We start from the raw sequence: 17,010 nt of genomic DNA, 5'->3' as shown, positions 1-17,010 counted from the left end.
GCGCCGGTTTTCGAGATTCATGAAGTCGACGATGAGGTGCTGCCGTTGCTCACGCTGGAGGACTTGAAGGATATGGGGATTAATGCTGTCGCGCCGGTTTTCGAGATTCATGAAGTCGACGATGAGGTGCTGCCGTTGCTCACGCTGGAGGACTTGAAGGATATGGGGATTAATGCTGTCGGATCGAGGAGGAAGATGTATTGCGCTATACAAAAGCTCAAGAAGAACTTCTAGTAAGAAAGTTTCTTCCTTATTTTGTTTTTGTTCATGTTGCAATCTCTTTTTGGTTGAAATCCCATGTTACATATAATGTGTTTTTTTGTGGGGGAACCAATATATAATATAAAAGGGAAATGGAAGAGGAAGGGACCATTTTGATGCATGAAAATAGTTATGGAAAAAATGGTTTTTTTGGACATAGTTGGATGGATAACTGGTTGGCATTGGTATTGAATGTCATAGTTGTGCTTAGATATGAAAGTGGGCATTATTTTTGTAGTGGTTATGAGGTTGTTGTCATTTCACTATTTTCTATCCACTTTTCTTTTTGTTTTTAATTGTTTTTTACACTTGAGAGTAAAATGATTGACCCTATTTCGATTTTTGTTCATTTGTGTTGTCTCTGATTTCGTGCTTTTATGATGGCTAATACCAAATTACATAGTATTTAAAAAGAAATCAATCCTATAACCCTAAGGAAAGTATTAATTTCGACCCATTTGGAGACTTTTGACTTTTCAAACCAACATAGCTTTTTGTACTACATCATTTTGTTGCTTTTCTTACTATTGTTATGTTTCTTTTACTCAATTCTCTATCTAATGACAATATCACCATCATTAATTAAACCTGCTATGGTGAACAATGTTAGATATGGAAGATTTGAGTATCCATCGAATTTATAACTTGTTTTCTGTCTATAATTACTCTCTGATCGGTGCCAAAGTCCCAGTCAAGGAGACTATGAACACTACCTGTTCTTTTTGTAATTTTCGAAGGCGGGTGGTTTGATGTAAGGTTTTAAATGTCGAATGTCTTGTTCACTTTCGAAGGCGGGTGGTTTGATGTAAGGTTTTAAATGTCGAATGTCTTGTTCACATCGGACAGCTAAAATTCATGTCGGATAGAGAAAAACTGGGATATGTCAGGGAACATGAAAAAAAATATCGGATTGCCATATCAAATGGTGCACATATGTGTAATATAATATCATAAATGAAATATAAACATACGTAATAAATTATATTGTCTAATTGTCTAAATATATAAACAAGTAAATCACTTGTGATGTGTAGGGTTGATGTTAAAGGAAAAAAGTTAAGAAAAGAGAAGCCCAATGTTGACGGTTAAGGACAGCGAAGATCGCCCGATATTGATGTCGAAGTAGCAACTCAAAGTCATCTCTGTCACTCCTTTTCCCCCCTAATTGATCGGATTTTGTCTTTGAAAGCAAATACTAAATCAATCATGGAATTAAATTCAAACCTGATTGGATAAATATTAAAAAAGTTAAAAATTTCAGATTGAAAAATCGACGAACATAGCCGACATGTCCCCTGATATATATCTGGTCAATATATTCGATGACCCTCGCGATATATCCGATATGAATCCTGAAAACGTAATACACATTGAAAAGCTTCGTATCGTGTCAGTTGGCCCCGGAATTCACCATGTTGGCCGACATGTCCAACATGACGGCCGACGTTTAAAACACTAGTCTGATTAGTGTTCAGTGTTTTGCCGATGGAAATACAGCCCAAAAATCTATGAACAAGTAAGTTTGCTGGATACTTGAAGTCAAGTTATCAAGAATTAACCTAAACCTACAAACTTAACAAATTTTTTTTTTTTGGGGAAATGTTGATCAACTATGTGGTTTGATGTAGTGGATAGTCAAAGTTTTAAAAACAGAAACCTCCTGACTGAGTATTGCATTATAATTGTAAAAGACTTAATTTTGCAATATATAGTTCCTTGAGCTGAACAATTTATTGAAAAAAGTATGTTCCATTGGTTCTCAAGAGCGTTGAAGTTTAGTTTCTTGGTTTCTGGCATTGTCAACCAGTTTTTCTTTCCAAATTTTTCTTAACTCTTGGGATAAAGGATTTACCAACCAACCATAATTCTCTTAGCCTCAGAAACATGTAAATGAAGAGTAAAGATGATATATCTGCTATGAGGAATTTTGTTTAACTTAAAGGAACTCATTCAAGATTAACAGTTTCTGTAATAGTATGGCATCTGTTATGTACATAGGAAATGAGATAAGATAGACCATATTATGATCAAACACTTGCTACAAATGATGATATAATGTCACCTGTATAGCAAAGTTCAAATATCAGCAACTGGCTTCTTTTATAGAAGTTTCAGACATGTAACCAAGGATGCCTGATTAAGGGTATTTCTTTTGATTGAGCTCTCAAAGTAGAAATCATTAGTAACTTGGAGAAACCTCTTCGTCCACTGGCATCGTTATCTGCAAATGACTTTTGAATTGCTTGTCTGATACTGGATACTTGCGCCCCGAGCTTGCTAGCCCGTTAGCACGTGCAAGCCGTGGGACTCACCGAGTGTAGCGCGTTATTTGGCTCAATCCATTGCTAAAATCGACTAGCCAATGTTACACTTGAGTCTTGAGCTTACCTATTTAAACCACACAATTTCATTGTAAATTTCCGATGTGAGACTAAAGTTAGGGTCTCACAATCACCCCACCTTACAAATACGATGTTCTCGTCACGACATAACAATTGACACATCCTAGTAGGGCCAGGCGATGTGGACTCTAAAGGTGGCTCTTACGGGCTTTAGAGGTGATTCCCACCTCGCTCACACAGTATAGTACTTAGCCCCATATAGCACTTAGCTCCACATTCCGACCAACAACTGTTCTGATACCATTTGTCACACCCTGGGCCCACGGGCCCGTTAACACGTGCAAGCCGTGGGACTTACCGAGTGTAGCGCGTTGTTTGGCTCAATCCATTGCCAAAATCAACTAGCTGATGTTACACTTGAGTCTTGAGCTTACCTATTTAAGCCACACAATTTCATTGTAAATTCCCGATGTAGGACTAAAGTTGGGGTCTCACAGGGTCAATATTAGGTTGAATTTGCCTGAGAGAAACACAGCATCACCCCCATTTTGGGGTGTGAGTCTCAACAGTCAACATTGAGACTGGAAATTGTAATGGACGTTTTGGTGGGATATGAACACTTCCAAGCATATTGATAAACAAATTCAAATTATATCCACACTTTAAGTATTAATTACATAGAAGAATCTGATACAAGTGTTCAACTAGATGCATCATATGGTAACTGTAACTATGTTCTACAAAAATTATATCACACATCCAGCTATAAATTACTAACCTGATACAATCTCACAATCGTAGTCATTTTTGCTATTCCTTGGTGGAAACCGTTTCAATCAGTACAGAAAGCAAGAAAGTGTTATGAATTTCAAATTAGGAATTTGACAGCTCTTATATGATAGATCGTGATAATTAATAAATGTAATGAGTGATTATGTAATTTCATTTAATATCCTAGCATGATCCAAATCCATCAAAAAGATGGCTTAGCCCAAATACTAGTCAGATCCTGTTTCCCTTAAAAGATTCGAATTTAGATGTCTTATGGCTAGGGTTTTGCTATCTCTTTAATCCTGTAGTTTGCTACAGCTCAATGTTGAAGCGATGAACTGAGAGAACATAATTCTCGACTCAAGTTTCTGTTTGATTGTCACCAATTTTAGCTTATCTACTCTGACAAGAGATGTACTCTAGTAGCAACATAATAACTCACATTTTTTCATGGCTGTGTTTGTTTTGAATGCTGCTAGCACTTTTCATTATTGGCTAATGTTTTTTTGAGGGATCTGACATGGCTGATTCTATCTGAATGGTTCAAAGTATCCAGGGAAGGACTGTAATTTGTATATAAAAAAGCTTAGTCAACATGGTAGGTACTTGTTCATTTTTGTGCAGATTAAGATCTCCCTGTTAATAACTAATAGACGAGAAATATTGATTATTTAGGTATATACAATACTGAACATTGCAAATTTCCCTGTTATTACAGATTTTCTAACTAAGTATATAAGTTATCTAAATCCAAAAACATATGTTTTGACGTATGAATCATCACTGTGGGCATATTTTCAACAACATCGATGTCGGCTAGTTCTCCCAGTGTGCTGCTATTGTAGGTGGCAAACTATAGCTTTGGGCTATTTATTGTTGCCATATTAAGCTTGAATATACTGTACATGAATCCTTTTTCTAGAGAAAATGATCTAGTGGGTATAGATGATGAAATATGTGGACTGATATGCTACTTCTTATTTTCTTAATAAGTAGGATATTTCAGTATATAATCTGTTACATGTGCTCAATCATGTTATTTATTTAAAACTGAATAGAATATGCAGAGAATAGTTTTAAGATCAATGAGAACACACAAGGACTGAATACCGTGCTTGTTCATATTCATTATGACTGCAACTTAACTATCCACTTGCATAGACCAATTTGAGAATAACTCAGCCATTATTCATTAAGAGATCGCTCAAGCTTTGTATGTATATTATCTTTAACTGAATGAAACATACTTAGATACTTATGTGAAATGTCTGTCACATATACTGGGCATTTGGTGTACTCTGATACCTAGTATGAGTACAACAATTGATGCATCTCTCAGGTTCTTGGATACCCATGCTTTGTGGACTCTTTAGGGAACGATTCATGTAATTGAGATGCACATGATTGTCAACTAATGAAATGAGGCAAAAAAATTGGTCCATCGATTCTTTCAGCTTGTTCATACATGTTAATGTCATGCTTCTGCATAGGTAATGTTCAGTTCTGTGACATCAAGAATGTATATCATAAGCATGAGCATGTGTCCAATTGATGGTGAACGAACAACCCATTGTGTATACTTGCATTATCAAATATTTATTGGCTACTGCATGTGGACAACCCAACCCAACTTTTTTTTTTTGACAGAATATTTTACTTGAGCTGTGGATACATATCTATAACTAACAACAATGTCCTCTGTGCCTGTTATGAATCACATTTTCAAGTGCCATGGACAATCGACTTATGATAATGAATTTGGACGAAAGCAGCGTTCTGTTGGATGGGTCACTTAGTTTCCAATTTTACTTTTTATTTTATTTTATTTTTATTGATGTCATATAGCACTAATTCATAAAATTCACAATTAAATTCTCAAATCTAATTGATGTCATATAGCACTAATTTTCACAATTAATAAAATTCACAATTAAATTCTTAAAATTCCCATAATCCATAATTTAAGTTTTGTCATATAGCACTAATTTTTAGATTTTTTAATTGATGTCATATAGCACTAATTTCATAACTTATTCATAATGAAATTCTAAAATCGACAAAATTATTAATAACACAATTTTTTTAAAATAAATTAGATGTCATACATATGTAGTAACACTATTTTTTACATTATTGATAATTTACCCTCTAAATCGACAAAATTATTTAAGTTTTCTTCACATAAATCATAAAAATTTCACAATTAAATTCTAAAATATAATTTTTTACATATAATCACCATTAAATAGCGAGGAATTACAAGAAATTAAGAGAAAATATAATTTTGGGAGGAATTTACCCTCAAATTGTCGAAATCCGGCGAAGTTGACTGTTCCGGCAGTCGGAATCAAGGGCAAACAGTCGGAAAGGAGTGCTGGCGGTCGGAATCAATGGCTGGCGGTCGGATTTGGGGGGCTGGGGTCGGAAACGACGTGGACGGCGGCGGAGAGAGGTTAGGGTTTGGGGGCGGTTGCGGGGAGAGAGAACTGAGGTGGGGAGGGGTCTGGCGCTTCGGTTATATAGGCCGCAGCCCACGGGAGTTGAACTCCCGTGGAGTTTATTGAGGGTAATAAACTTCACGGGAGTTCAACTCCCGTGAAGTTTAAAAACGTACTAAACTTCACGGGAGTTGAACTCCCGTGAAGTTTCGTAAGGTTTTTTAGAAAAACTGACCTGGTTTCAGCGACAGTGCTGAAACCAGGTCGGTTTCTCTAAATAAAACTGAAACGGGTCTTTTTTTGCAATTAAATAATGAAATAGGTTGGTTTTGAAAATTTGTCCTTGATTAATGCCATGAGGAAGTCTAATCTAAGTGTTAATATTGTTGAAACATAATTTCGACAACCAGGAGCAGTTATATACTGGATAGCTAGTTTAATACAATTATTGTATTTTTATATTTCCATACATTTTGGCTTTCTGCATGCAGTGGCGGATCCACACCCTCTCGCGTGGTGGTTCAAAATATACATTAATATTTTTTTTTCAAGATCTATTATTAGAGGCGTAAAAAACAATAAATAAATATAAAACGAAAAAATATTTTTAGAGAAGAAAAAATAAAAAAATAGGAGAAAGTATATATATATATATATAAAGATAATTACTTGGCTTATCTTCATCTAAATACAGTAAATAGAATGTTGGGTTAAAAAAAAGAAAGAAACATAATGTAGAGAAAGTGGTTTGTAAAAAAGCAAACTTAGAAAGCTTTGGGAGGATTAGAACCTATGACCTCTTAGAAACTAACAACCCACTAGTACCACTAGGCTATAAGTTTGTTATGTTCACTAACAGATATCTATAATATATAGTCCATTACGAAAGTTGAGGTGGTTCAAGTGAACCACTTTGAACAGGCATGGGTCCGCCAATGTCTGCATGTTATTCAGAATCTCATTAAATTTGTTAAAAGTTATTCTCAAGTTGAAATGACAACAAGATTTTTGCCTTTTCTTGTTAATATTCACCTTCACCTCTGTGCAATCATTTAATTGTATTACTTTCCTCTAATTAACAGGGTTTATTCTCCTAAGAGCTCTTTCTATTTTCCAAAGTAGATTACTTTTACTCAATGAGATAGCGGAGGGATACTTCTGGAATGCCTCTCGACTGTCACAAGTCTTGTCTATTTCTTGTTCTTTGACTGAACTGTCCAGACTGACAGTGATAGGGGTTTAGAGCTTCTCTAACCTGGGTTCTATTTTGCATCCCAAACTTTGGCATATTTCTTAGAATATGTTAAAATAGAGTTATGTAACTCCAATCACACTCCTCTATTTCCAACTCCATTTTAATTTCTCTCAATTTTTTTAATTCTTTTACTTATTTTAAAAATATATAATGTAATCATATATATTTAAATAAAATTAATTTTCTTTAATGAATTGATAATAAGAAATAGAATTAATTTTCTTTAATTCTTGAAATTTTATATTTCAATTAATATTATTTAATATTAGTCTCATTTTGAATATATAAAAATAATAAAAATAATAAAATTTATATAATATAAATAATATTATTAATAATATTATTAAATGTATTAATATAAAATAGGCATTCGGATTAAATTAAACAGACATTCATATTACCAAATCCACGACTATTACATAGAAAGCAAAAACATGAATTGAAAATTACATGACAAATAGGAAAAACATAATGCATGAAAAATACTAAAAGTCTGAAAAGTCAACTCCTCCGTATCCACCTCCTCTGTAGTCAGGTATTCCGTATTGACTTCCTGCGTAGCTGTATTCAGGATTAGGAATATCAGATGAGGAACCCCTAGTTATATTTCTATTTAAAATCTGCTGTTGTTTAATTCGAAAATATTCGCGTTTTGTTGGATCGGTAATAGCTTCCAGATCAACTAGCATAATTTCTTTCTCTTGTCGTTCTTGCTGAAGTTCCAACTTTTTCTTATCATTTTCAACCTTTAACATCATAGCCTGGTTCATTGTCAATCTTTCATTTTCTCGTTGCTCTTTACCTTTTTTTAAAACTTCTAAGATTTCTTGGTTTCCTTTAGCAAAAGCTTCAAAGTCAAGGTTCCTTTCAATTTCTTTCCGTCTTCTCAACTTCTCTTTCTTCCTTCCAATAGGTCGACTAGTTGAAATGTTGATTGGCGAATGGTCGTCGTCATTAGTGGTATATACCTGATTGTCTTCATTTAAGTCGATGATAGGAGAGCTTGAATCAGATCCTTGAGATAAGCGAGACTTTGAAGTTTTGGAAGATGCAGAAGGCATGACGCTTATATTTGCCCACTTCTCTGCATCCTTCAAAATCGGCCAAACATGATCAAATAGAAATCCTCTTTTCTCTTCTGGATCATCTGCAAATATGATCCTAGCACGTTTATTCTACCACAAAAGAAGAAATAATTATTAGAAAAGGTGGAAAATAATTTAATAACCAAGAAACATGTAATTCATATACTTACAATATCAAGTTCATAAGCACCGCTTGGATTGAGGCGCTCGACTTGTCGAATGCATCCTCGAAATTTACTGATGGCTTTCATAATTAATTGCGTTCGGCATGAAAGAGACTTCAGACTCCTATCTCCGGTGCAAACGTTGGAAATCCTTTCGTGAAATAGAGCTGAAATTCGCTCCCATAGTTTGTCTTTCTTTTGATTGGAACCTAAAACTGGATCCTGAGATATTTCAAGCCATGTAGCGCATAAAATTTGATCTTCTTTTTGTAAGAATGATTTTCCGTGACTGGATGCCATAAGAGAAGGACGAAGAGTTGTTGAGAAGAGCTACGGAGGAGGAATGAGAAGAGTTGTGATGGAGGAATGAGGGTTGTGCTAGTATTTATAATGAAAAAATTATGGAGAATCCAATACTGGTGGGAGAATCCAATGTGGGTAGAAAACGATGCGGGTGAGAGAATCCAATGTGGGTAGAAAACCAATGCTAGTGGGAGGATCCAATGTGGGTAGAAAACGATGCGGGTGAGAGAATCTAATGTGGGTAGAAAACGATGCGGGTGGGAGAATCCAATGTGGGTAGAAAACCAATGCTAGTGGGAGGATCCAATGTGGATAGAAAACGATGCGGGTGGAAGAATCCAATGTGGGTAGAAAACCAATGCTAGTGGGAGGATCCAATGTGGGTAGAAAACGATACGGGTGGAAGAATTCAATATGGGTAGAAAACCGATACTAGTGGGAGAATCCAATGCGGGTAGAAAACGATACGGGAAAGAATCCAATGTGGGTAGAAAACTAATGCTAGTGGGAGAATCTAATGTGGGTAGAAAACGATGCAGGAAAGAATCCAATGTGGGTAGAAAACCAATGCTAGTGGGAGAATCAAATGTGGATAGAAAACGATGCGGGAAAGAATCCAATAATGGTAGAAAACGATGCAGGTGGGAGAATCCAATGTGGGTAGAAACATTATATAATAACACAACATACATTTATTAACAACTCATCACCAATCTATAATTCATTTCTCCAAATCCCCTCTTCAACAATGAACTATGGAGCTGGACCATCACACCTACCTTCTTCTTCTTCTTCTGATGACGAAACATTTTCTCATTACGTTGAACAATGGGAGGAGGATGATGAAATCTTAGCTTGTCTATATGCCTCTAACAATGAAATAATGTCTTATTTCTCTAAAGAGGAAGAGAGGCCAAAACGTATCGGCTCAGTTCCTGGCCATTTGGTAATCAACCGTGGGAGGGAAGAAGGTAATTCTCGACTCTACAATGACTATTTTTCTGATAATCCCACATACGGTGCAAATTTATTCCGTAGAAGATTCTGAATGCAAATGAGTCTTTTCCTTCGTATCGTCGACGCTGTACGAGAGCACGATAACTATTTCGTACAAAAGGTGGATGGTGTCGGTCGGCTTGGACTATCTACTTTACAAAAAGTAACAACAGCATTTCGCATGTTGGCATATGGTGCACCAGCAGATAGTACTGACGAATATGTAAGGATTGGTGAGTCAACTGTAATTGAATGTTTGAAGAGATTTTGCAAAGCAATTGTAGAAGTGTATGGAGATGAATATCTTAGATTCCCTAATACCGACGATGTTGCAAGACTGTTACAAAAAGGCGAAGAGCGAGGTTTCCCAGGAATGTTGGGAAGTCTAGACTATATGCATTGGGAATGGAAAAATTGTCCAACAGCATGGGCGAGACAATACTCAGGACGTCACGGAGGCCCAACCATTATTATTGAGGCAGTAGCATCGTATGACCTATGGATATGCCATGCATTCTTTGGCTTGCCAGGTTCTAATAACGATATTAATGTATTACAAGCATGTAATTTGTTTGACAACCTAACACAAGGTATTACTCATCCTGCTCATTATACAATTCAAGGAAAGAATTATGATGTCAGTTATTATTTAGCAAATGACATATACCCGAAATGGCCAACCCTTGTTCAAACCATTTCCAAATCCGAAGATAAAAAGAAACAATATTTTGCAATGATGCAAGAAGCTTGTCGAAAAGATGTGGAGCGAGCGTTTGGTGTTCTCCAGTCAAGATTTGTTATAATCAAGGGCCCTGCACGGTTTTGGGATAAACGAACTTTGCATGATATCATGACCACTTGCATAATAATGCACAACATGATTATTGAGGATGAACGTGATGAGCAAGAAGATATTGTCGTTTCTACTCCACCATCAATTTCAAATGTTGAAGACATAGGGATGAACGATGTCGAACGGTTCCGACAATTCCTGGCCCGTCATAAGGAATTCAAAGACAAAGAAGCACACTTCGCACTTCGAAATGCATTAATTGAACATTTGTAGGAGAGACACGACAATGAAGTGATGTAACTTTTTTTTATTAAAGTTCCTCGAAATTCTAAGTTAATGTATTTTATTTCCGTTTAATTTTCAATGTATTATCATTTCAAAAAAAAATAATAATGGGACACAATTGGAATAATCCAATGTTGTTAAAGAGATTGAGGGGTAAGATTGTCTTTTTTTTGGGAATAGTAATGTAGAGTTGGCTGCAAATTTGGAGAGAAATCTCCAAATTTACAGCATCAAATCCATTTTTGCAGCTCAGCTGTAAAAGTTGCTGCTCGGTTGGAGGTAATTCCGGCTGCATTTTGCAGTTATCCATCACGGTTGGAGCTGCTCTTAGGGCAACTTATCATGTGTTTTGCTTGTGACGTGATTTGGACAATTTTTGTGCTATGTATATCTATCTACTGTATTATCTATTCCTGTTCTTCTGTTGTCAAGGGTATTTTAGGCCTTTTATCCAAACTCGTTAATGTTGTTAGCACCAATGCCCTATATTTCACGGTAGGGAGGCGCTACAGGCACACCCTCAGGCACACTACCAACCACACCCCCCCTCTATCTACAGTGCAGGGGGTCTCACATCAGATTTTTAAAAAAAATCTGATGTGGGGCCCCCTGCACTGTAGATAGAGAGGATGTGTGGTTGATGGTGTGTCTGAGGGTGTGCCTGTATCATTTTTCTTCACGGTATTGATTTGCGTTGTTGAAAGTACAGGACAGTTTTTCTTTGATAAAAAAACACATTAGCGAGGTTTGTGCAAATACTGTCCTAAATTTATTGTAGTTTGTAATATTTACTTTTTTTCCATTTTGTAGACTAGTTAGGAGGGCACATGCAGGGCACGTGCCCGCTCCATATAATTTTGTATAAAATTGAAGAAATATGTATTTGACAAAGAGGCTATACAAAGGATGATAGTTATATCATATATGGAAAAAAAGTATGTAGTACAACACTATTAGAGTCCTCAAGAAGTTTGAAACGTGTGCGCCTGTGTAGAAAGCAAACTGCAAAATCTAGATTTTAGTTTGAGTTAAAGATAGAATATAGAGATACTCCGAACAAAGATCTCATTACAGGAATGGTGAAATTGTTCATCAATGTGGAAACAGTTAGTCAAGAAGGATTTGGGAATGATGACAAAGCTAAAATGGGATCTATACATGAAGAACTCGAATTCGTTTCTATGTTATACAATGGTGTTTGGGTATTTATACGAGGATTTCACTTGTATACCATTTAATTTCTAGTATTTATAAAACCATTTATCTAAAATTTTATGTTTTTCAGGATATATTTTGGTAGCTTCTTGTGTTTAAAGTAATTATTTTATTTTGGTAGTTTCTTGTATCACAAATACTAAGAAGATCGAAGTGCCGCTTACTGCTGGTGAAGAGGAATCGAGGTTGATTTAGAGTCGTTGAGTTGCCAGAGGCGAGGAAAGCCACCGGCAGGCAGGGGGATTAGGTGTTTGGTTGGGTAAGGGTGGTCGAAGGAGAGAGGCCATGTCGCAGATTGAGGTCAAGTTTGGGTTCTTGAGGGGACTTGACAATTTTTTAAACTTTCCTTGGGTCATGCTCTTCTGATCTGGGGCTTCTGCGGTAGGGATTGAAGAGATTGGCGGTTATCACAGTGGACTTTACATTTGATGGTAACGGTCAAGTTAGTTGCTAGTGTTTATAGTTAATTGTTATGTATTGAAGTGTTTTCTCACTTTTACAGGACAATCCTAACAGAAAATTCCCGATGCACAGTTGCTACGCTCAGCCAACCATGTAATAATGAGCCTATTCCTAAAGATAATCATACTGTCGACACTATCATGATGATAGAAGATATGGTTAACAACCAAATCAACATCCCAGCTGAGTGGCACACACACAACTATACGTGTAGAGGGATAGAAATTTGATAGTGCTCCTGAAGTTAGATTAGTACTTCAATACTATTCAATTGCAAAAAGACTCGAGTATGATTTTTATCATAATGAACAAAAACATCTAAGAGTGCATTGTCGATATAAGGACACAAAAAAATATCCTTGGATGTTGTTTGCTTCCCCACTTCGAAATTGCTCAATTATGTTTATAAAGAAATTCCACGTTATTCACACTTACGGTCAATATAGGGCTAATGCTGGTAAATCAAAAGCATCACACAAATTCATTACAAGTCAAATACAATTTGTTATTAAGATTAGGCCATATCTTTGGCCAATTGATATCAAGAATGACTTATTCTCATAGTTCGGCATTAAGATTAATTACAACAAAGTGTGATAAAGCTAAGAGAGCACAACAGGACCTGTTCGATGACTACGATTCACTAAGATGGTAAAATTTATCTAATTAAATAAGTACTTATATCTTAGCTGTCATGTCTGTGTTAACATTAACTATCAATTGTTAAGGTTATCAGTTGATTGTTAAGTTATGAGTTAGTTATTAATCTTATGAGTTTACTTATGAGTTGGTTGTTAAGGTTATGAGTTGATTGTTAAACTTATGAGTTAGTTCTTAAGTTTATGAAGTATTCAAATTTGTTGTTAATGTTACGTCACAATTGTTAAGTTTACATCTTAGTCATCAAGTGTACACGCTCGTTGTTTATGTTACAGATTAATTGTTATCTTGTTAAGTATACAATATACTTTATAATTTAGTTGTTAAGTATACGTCCTAGTTGTTAAATATACATCTTTTGTTAAGGTTGCGGCTTAGTTATCAAAGTTACAATTTAAAAGGTAATATTAATGATTACTTGTTATATTTATGCATGTATGAAGTCATAGTTCTAGCCACTAATCTAGGAAGTCATATTGCCATTGATGATTATGATGACAGGTTTAAGCATTTGTTCATAAGTTATAATGCTTGTATTGAAGAGTTCATTGCTAGATGTAGGCCTATGTTGTTTTTAGATGGAACATTTCTTAAAGACCACAATAGAGGTATATATATTACTTAGTGCCACGGGATGTGACAGCAACTAAGAAACATTTCCTTTTGCTTATTATGTATGCCAGAAGGAGAATGTGGAAAATTAAAAATGGTTCTTATAAGGAGTGTGGTCCATACTATATGATAGCAAAAATCCTTACAATCTCATACATCAACTGGTCATGATTTCTAATACCGATAAGGGTATTAGGGTAGAAGTCAAAAAATTCTTTTCAAATATATTCAGTTCTGGGTTGTTTGCTGGGAAATTCGAAGAAGACAATTGAGAATTAAATTTGTATTATTCTCTTTGACAGTCTCAGAAAAAGAATTAATTACAATTCTATCGATACAAATTTCTCTCTAATACCGATTAACAAAAGAGAGAAGGGTCGATTAAGACCATTCCCTTTGTTTAATCTCGGTTCTTCTTGATGTCGATGAGATGCTTTCCTCGAAACTCGTGTCGAGTTTGCTTCTTGTTGACGATCTGACGTTTCACCTCGTGGAACACGGTTGAATCCTTTTGGATTTGATGTCGTAGAGAACTCGCGTGGCAAGTTTAAACAGAACTCTTAACGAGTTTAATAACTTAGAGCGAGTTTTAAACTCTGTAAAAGAGTTAATTTAAACTGAAATTCAGTTAATAAGCCAAGTACTAAAGTTTCACAATTTCGGTTGCTGAAGGATCATCTAAGATCTCTCTCCTCTAGAATGCCGATCTCCTAAGGTTTTCCAAATGACCAAAAATCTAGCCCCCAACTCAGTTGAGTTTGTTGAGATTTATAGGGATCGCCCCCTTAATCCGCTCCTAAGGGGGCGAAATCCCTCAAATCGTGGGGAAAAAATGGTTTTAAAACCGTTTAGCTCGTTTGAATGAGTCAAATACCGAGACTACGTTCTGGAATAAAATCTGTGTTTGAACACAGTGTTTGCAAGCTACGTTAGCGGCTTTTGGAAGCTGTGTTGGGCAGTAGATGGAAACTGCATTGGCAGCAGTTAGAAGCTGCGTTGACAGCATTTAAGAGCTGCGTTTGACAGTGGATGGAAGTTGCGTTTGTAGCATTTAGGAGCTGCGTTTGGCAGCGGATGGAAACTGCGTTGGCAGCATTTAGGAGCTGCGTTTGTAGCTAGATTGAAGCTGCGTTTGCATTGCTTTGGCCCTGGAACGAGGCCACTTGCATTTCATTTTTGGGATACAGAGATGAGCTCTGCCTCTTGGACTAAAGAGATCGTTGACTTGTAATCCCTTTTGATAGAGCGTTATAAAGATTATCATTTTTTAATCTATGCTTTAGCTCCTTAAAATATGAGAGCCGTCAGATTGTAACTCTCGCTGTTAATTATGAAGACTGCTGAATTAGAACTTTCATCGGTTTTCGTGAAGGTCGTCGAATTATAACCTTTCTCGATCTACGTGAAAATCTTCTAATTGTAGTCTTTACTTATTGATATGAAAGTCATTTGACTGTAACCTTCATTGTCGAGTTGTTGATGCGAAAGTCATCAGATTATAACTTTCATCATTGGTGTTTGATGGGGATCAACTATCTGCAGTAATTTTTAGACAGCCTATAAAAACCCCTCCAAAGTTTTCGAAAGTTCACGGTTAACTGGAATGAATTTTCAAAATACTTTGGATCCCCAAATTGGTTTGAGATCTGTTGTTGAATGATAGTTCACTATATCTGTTTTGAAGACATCGTGAACTTGGTTGTGGAAATTTGTTGTATGTCACAATTTTGCTTCCTGTATTTAACGACTTCTTCGCTAACTTCCTTGGGATCTCCTTTGGTAAAGATTAAACTCATATTCCCGACGAACGGGTAGAAGTAGTTAAGGTAGTTCTGATCTCCTTAAACCAAACAAGATAACTTTTGTGTCTTGATGACAATGAACTTAGTCAAACAACCTAAAATCCAAGTCATCATGTTAGATCCATTAGTAGGATCGACATTTTCCTGTATGTCACAGTTCTGTAACTTCTTCGCTAATTTTCTTGAGATCTCCTTTGGTGATGATCGAACTCATACTTCTGACGAACGCGTAGAAGTAGTTAATGTAGTTCAAATCTTTTTAAACCAAACAAGATAACTTTTATGTCTTGATGACAATGAACTTAGTCAAACAAGCTAAAGCCCAAGCCATCATCGTTAGATCCATTATTAGGATTAATTTTTTCCTCTTCTTCGATAGCAGGAATAACAACATTCTCAGCCAATGCAACAGGGGCAATAGCAACAACAAAATTGCTTGGATCCTTGAGACACTCCTTCAACTTGTATGGAGGTAAAAAGATTCTTGTAGGTAGTGATAAACATCCAAGGTGCAGCTGCAAGAGTTGGATAAGAAAGAGCTAAGGACAACGAAGCAACCATAGAAACACCAGCTACAAACTTGTCAACGAGGTCATCCTTAATGAGGTTGAACACCTCTGGGTTGAAGAAAAATCCATTGTCATAGACAGAGAGAACCACAAGCCCGTATGAGAAGGAACCCAATTTCTCTCCTTTCTTGATCAGCTCAACTAGGGTAATGATTTCAACAATATCCTTATTAATTTTGGTTGGAATGTTAAGTCATTTGAAAGGATGAGTTGCGCGAAGGATCAAGCTCGATAGTGTCAGTGATATCAATTATAACCTTCATGTACTCATTCAAGATGCTGCATAGCTTCTTGTTGTAAATTGGTTTCTTCTCGGCTTTCGTCACCTTGATGGCCATTGCTAACTTTTCTCCAAGTACCTGAAGATGTATAATAGCCCTGTTGGTTATGACGAATCAGTGCATAAGTGGAATTTGCGTTTTTGGAGTTGAAACACATGAGGATGCCCTACGTTTTTAGAGTTGGAACGCAGTAGGAAGTCCTATGTTTAGGATTCTGAGACGCATCAATAAGCGTCTGGGAGTTCAACCGACTCAGTGTGAATGCAAAGATTACGTTTGGGCGGGATTTTCTCCTCGAATCTCGTCCTGATTTGACAGCTCACCGCTGTTTATAAATAGACCATCAGGGTCAAATCAAAAGTCATTCGACTTTCCTATTCTTCTCCGGCGAACGCAATGAAGATTTTCGTTTTCTTCTCCGTTGAGTACTGCTCATCTTCTCCGGTGAACCCTATTCATCTTCTTACACAGGGTTGGAATGGCTCCCAAGAAGAAAACCGCTTCTAAATCGAAGATTGCCCTTGCTCCGGGTGCATCATCGCCCAAGGCCGCTAGTGGTGCTCAGGCGCCCGCGTCGTCGTTGCAAGTACCCACAGTTAATGGTAAGTTTGGGCAATTATAACTTGTTTCAACAAGTTCTATACCATTAACGTTGAGTGAAAACTCGCGTTCCGTCATTAAAACACAGAGGTTACCCTCAATGTTTATTGATTTGG

At 36.3% G+C, this 17,010-nt stretch overlaps 2 protein-coding genes and 1 pseudogene across 2 annotated transcripts; 1 reads left to right on the top strand and 2 right to left on the bottom strand.

Annotated features, from left to right (window-relative positions):
* LOC109823528 (glutathione S-transferase T3-like) lies at positions 7,553 to 8,616 on the bottom strand. Its single transcript, XM_020389807.1, has 2 exons — positions 8,323 to 8,616; positions 7,553 to 8,242 (listed from the first exon to the last, which is right to left on the bottom strand). The coding sequence occupies exons 1-2, from the start codon at positions 8,614 to 8,616 to the stop codon at positions 7,553 to 7,555; spliced, it is 984 nt and encodes a 327-aa protein (XP_020245396.1).
* Positions 9,674 to 10,681, top strand: LOC109823527. Its single transcript, XM_020389806.1, has one exon. The coding sequence runs from the start codon at positions 9,674 to 9,676 to the stop codon at positions 10,679 to 10,681; it is 1,008 nt and encodes a 335-aa protein (XP_020245395.1).
* On the bottom strand, positions 15,747 to 16,351 carry LOC109823526 (annotated as a pseudogene).

Source organism: Asparagus officinalis, chromosome 9, assembly GCF_001876935.1.
Source record: "Asparagus officinalis chromosome 9, Aspof.V1, whole genome shotgun sequence".
Classification (NCBI taxonomy): Eukaryota; Viridiplantae; Streptophyta; class Magnoliopsida; order Asparagales; family Asparagaceae; genus Asparagus; species Asparagus officinalis.
This window is presented reverse-complemented; position numbering and strand designations above follow the sequence as displayed.

Coding starts and splice junctions, on each gene's coding strand:
- LOC109823527 (XM_020389806.1), top strand. CDS start 9,674: ATGAGTCTTTTCCTTCGTATCGTCGACGCTGTACGAGAGCACGATAAC.
- LOC109823528 (XM_020389807.1), bottom strand. CDS start 8,616: ATGGCATCCAGTCACGGAAAATCATTCTTACAAAAAGAAGATCAAATT. Junction 8,243..8,322: donor GTGCTTATGAACTTGATATT/GTAAGTATATGA, acceptor CTTTTGTGGTAG/AATAAACGTGCTAGGATCAT.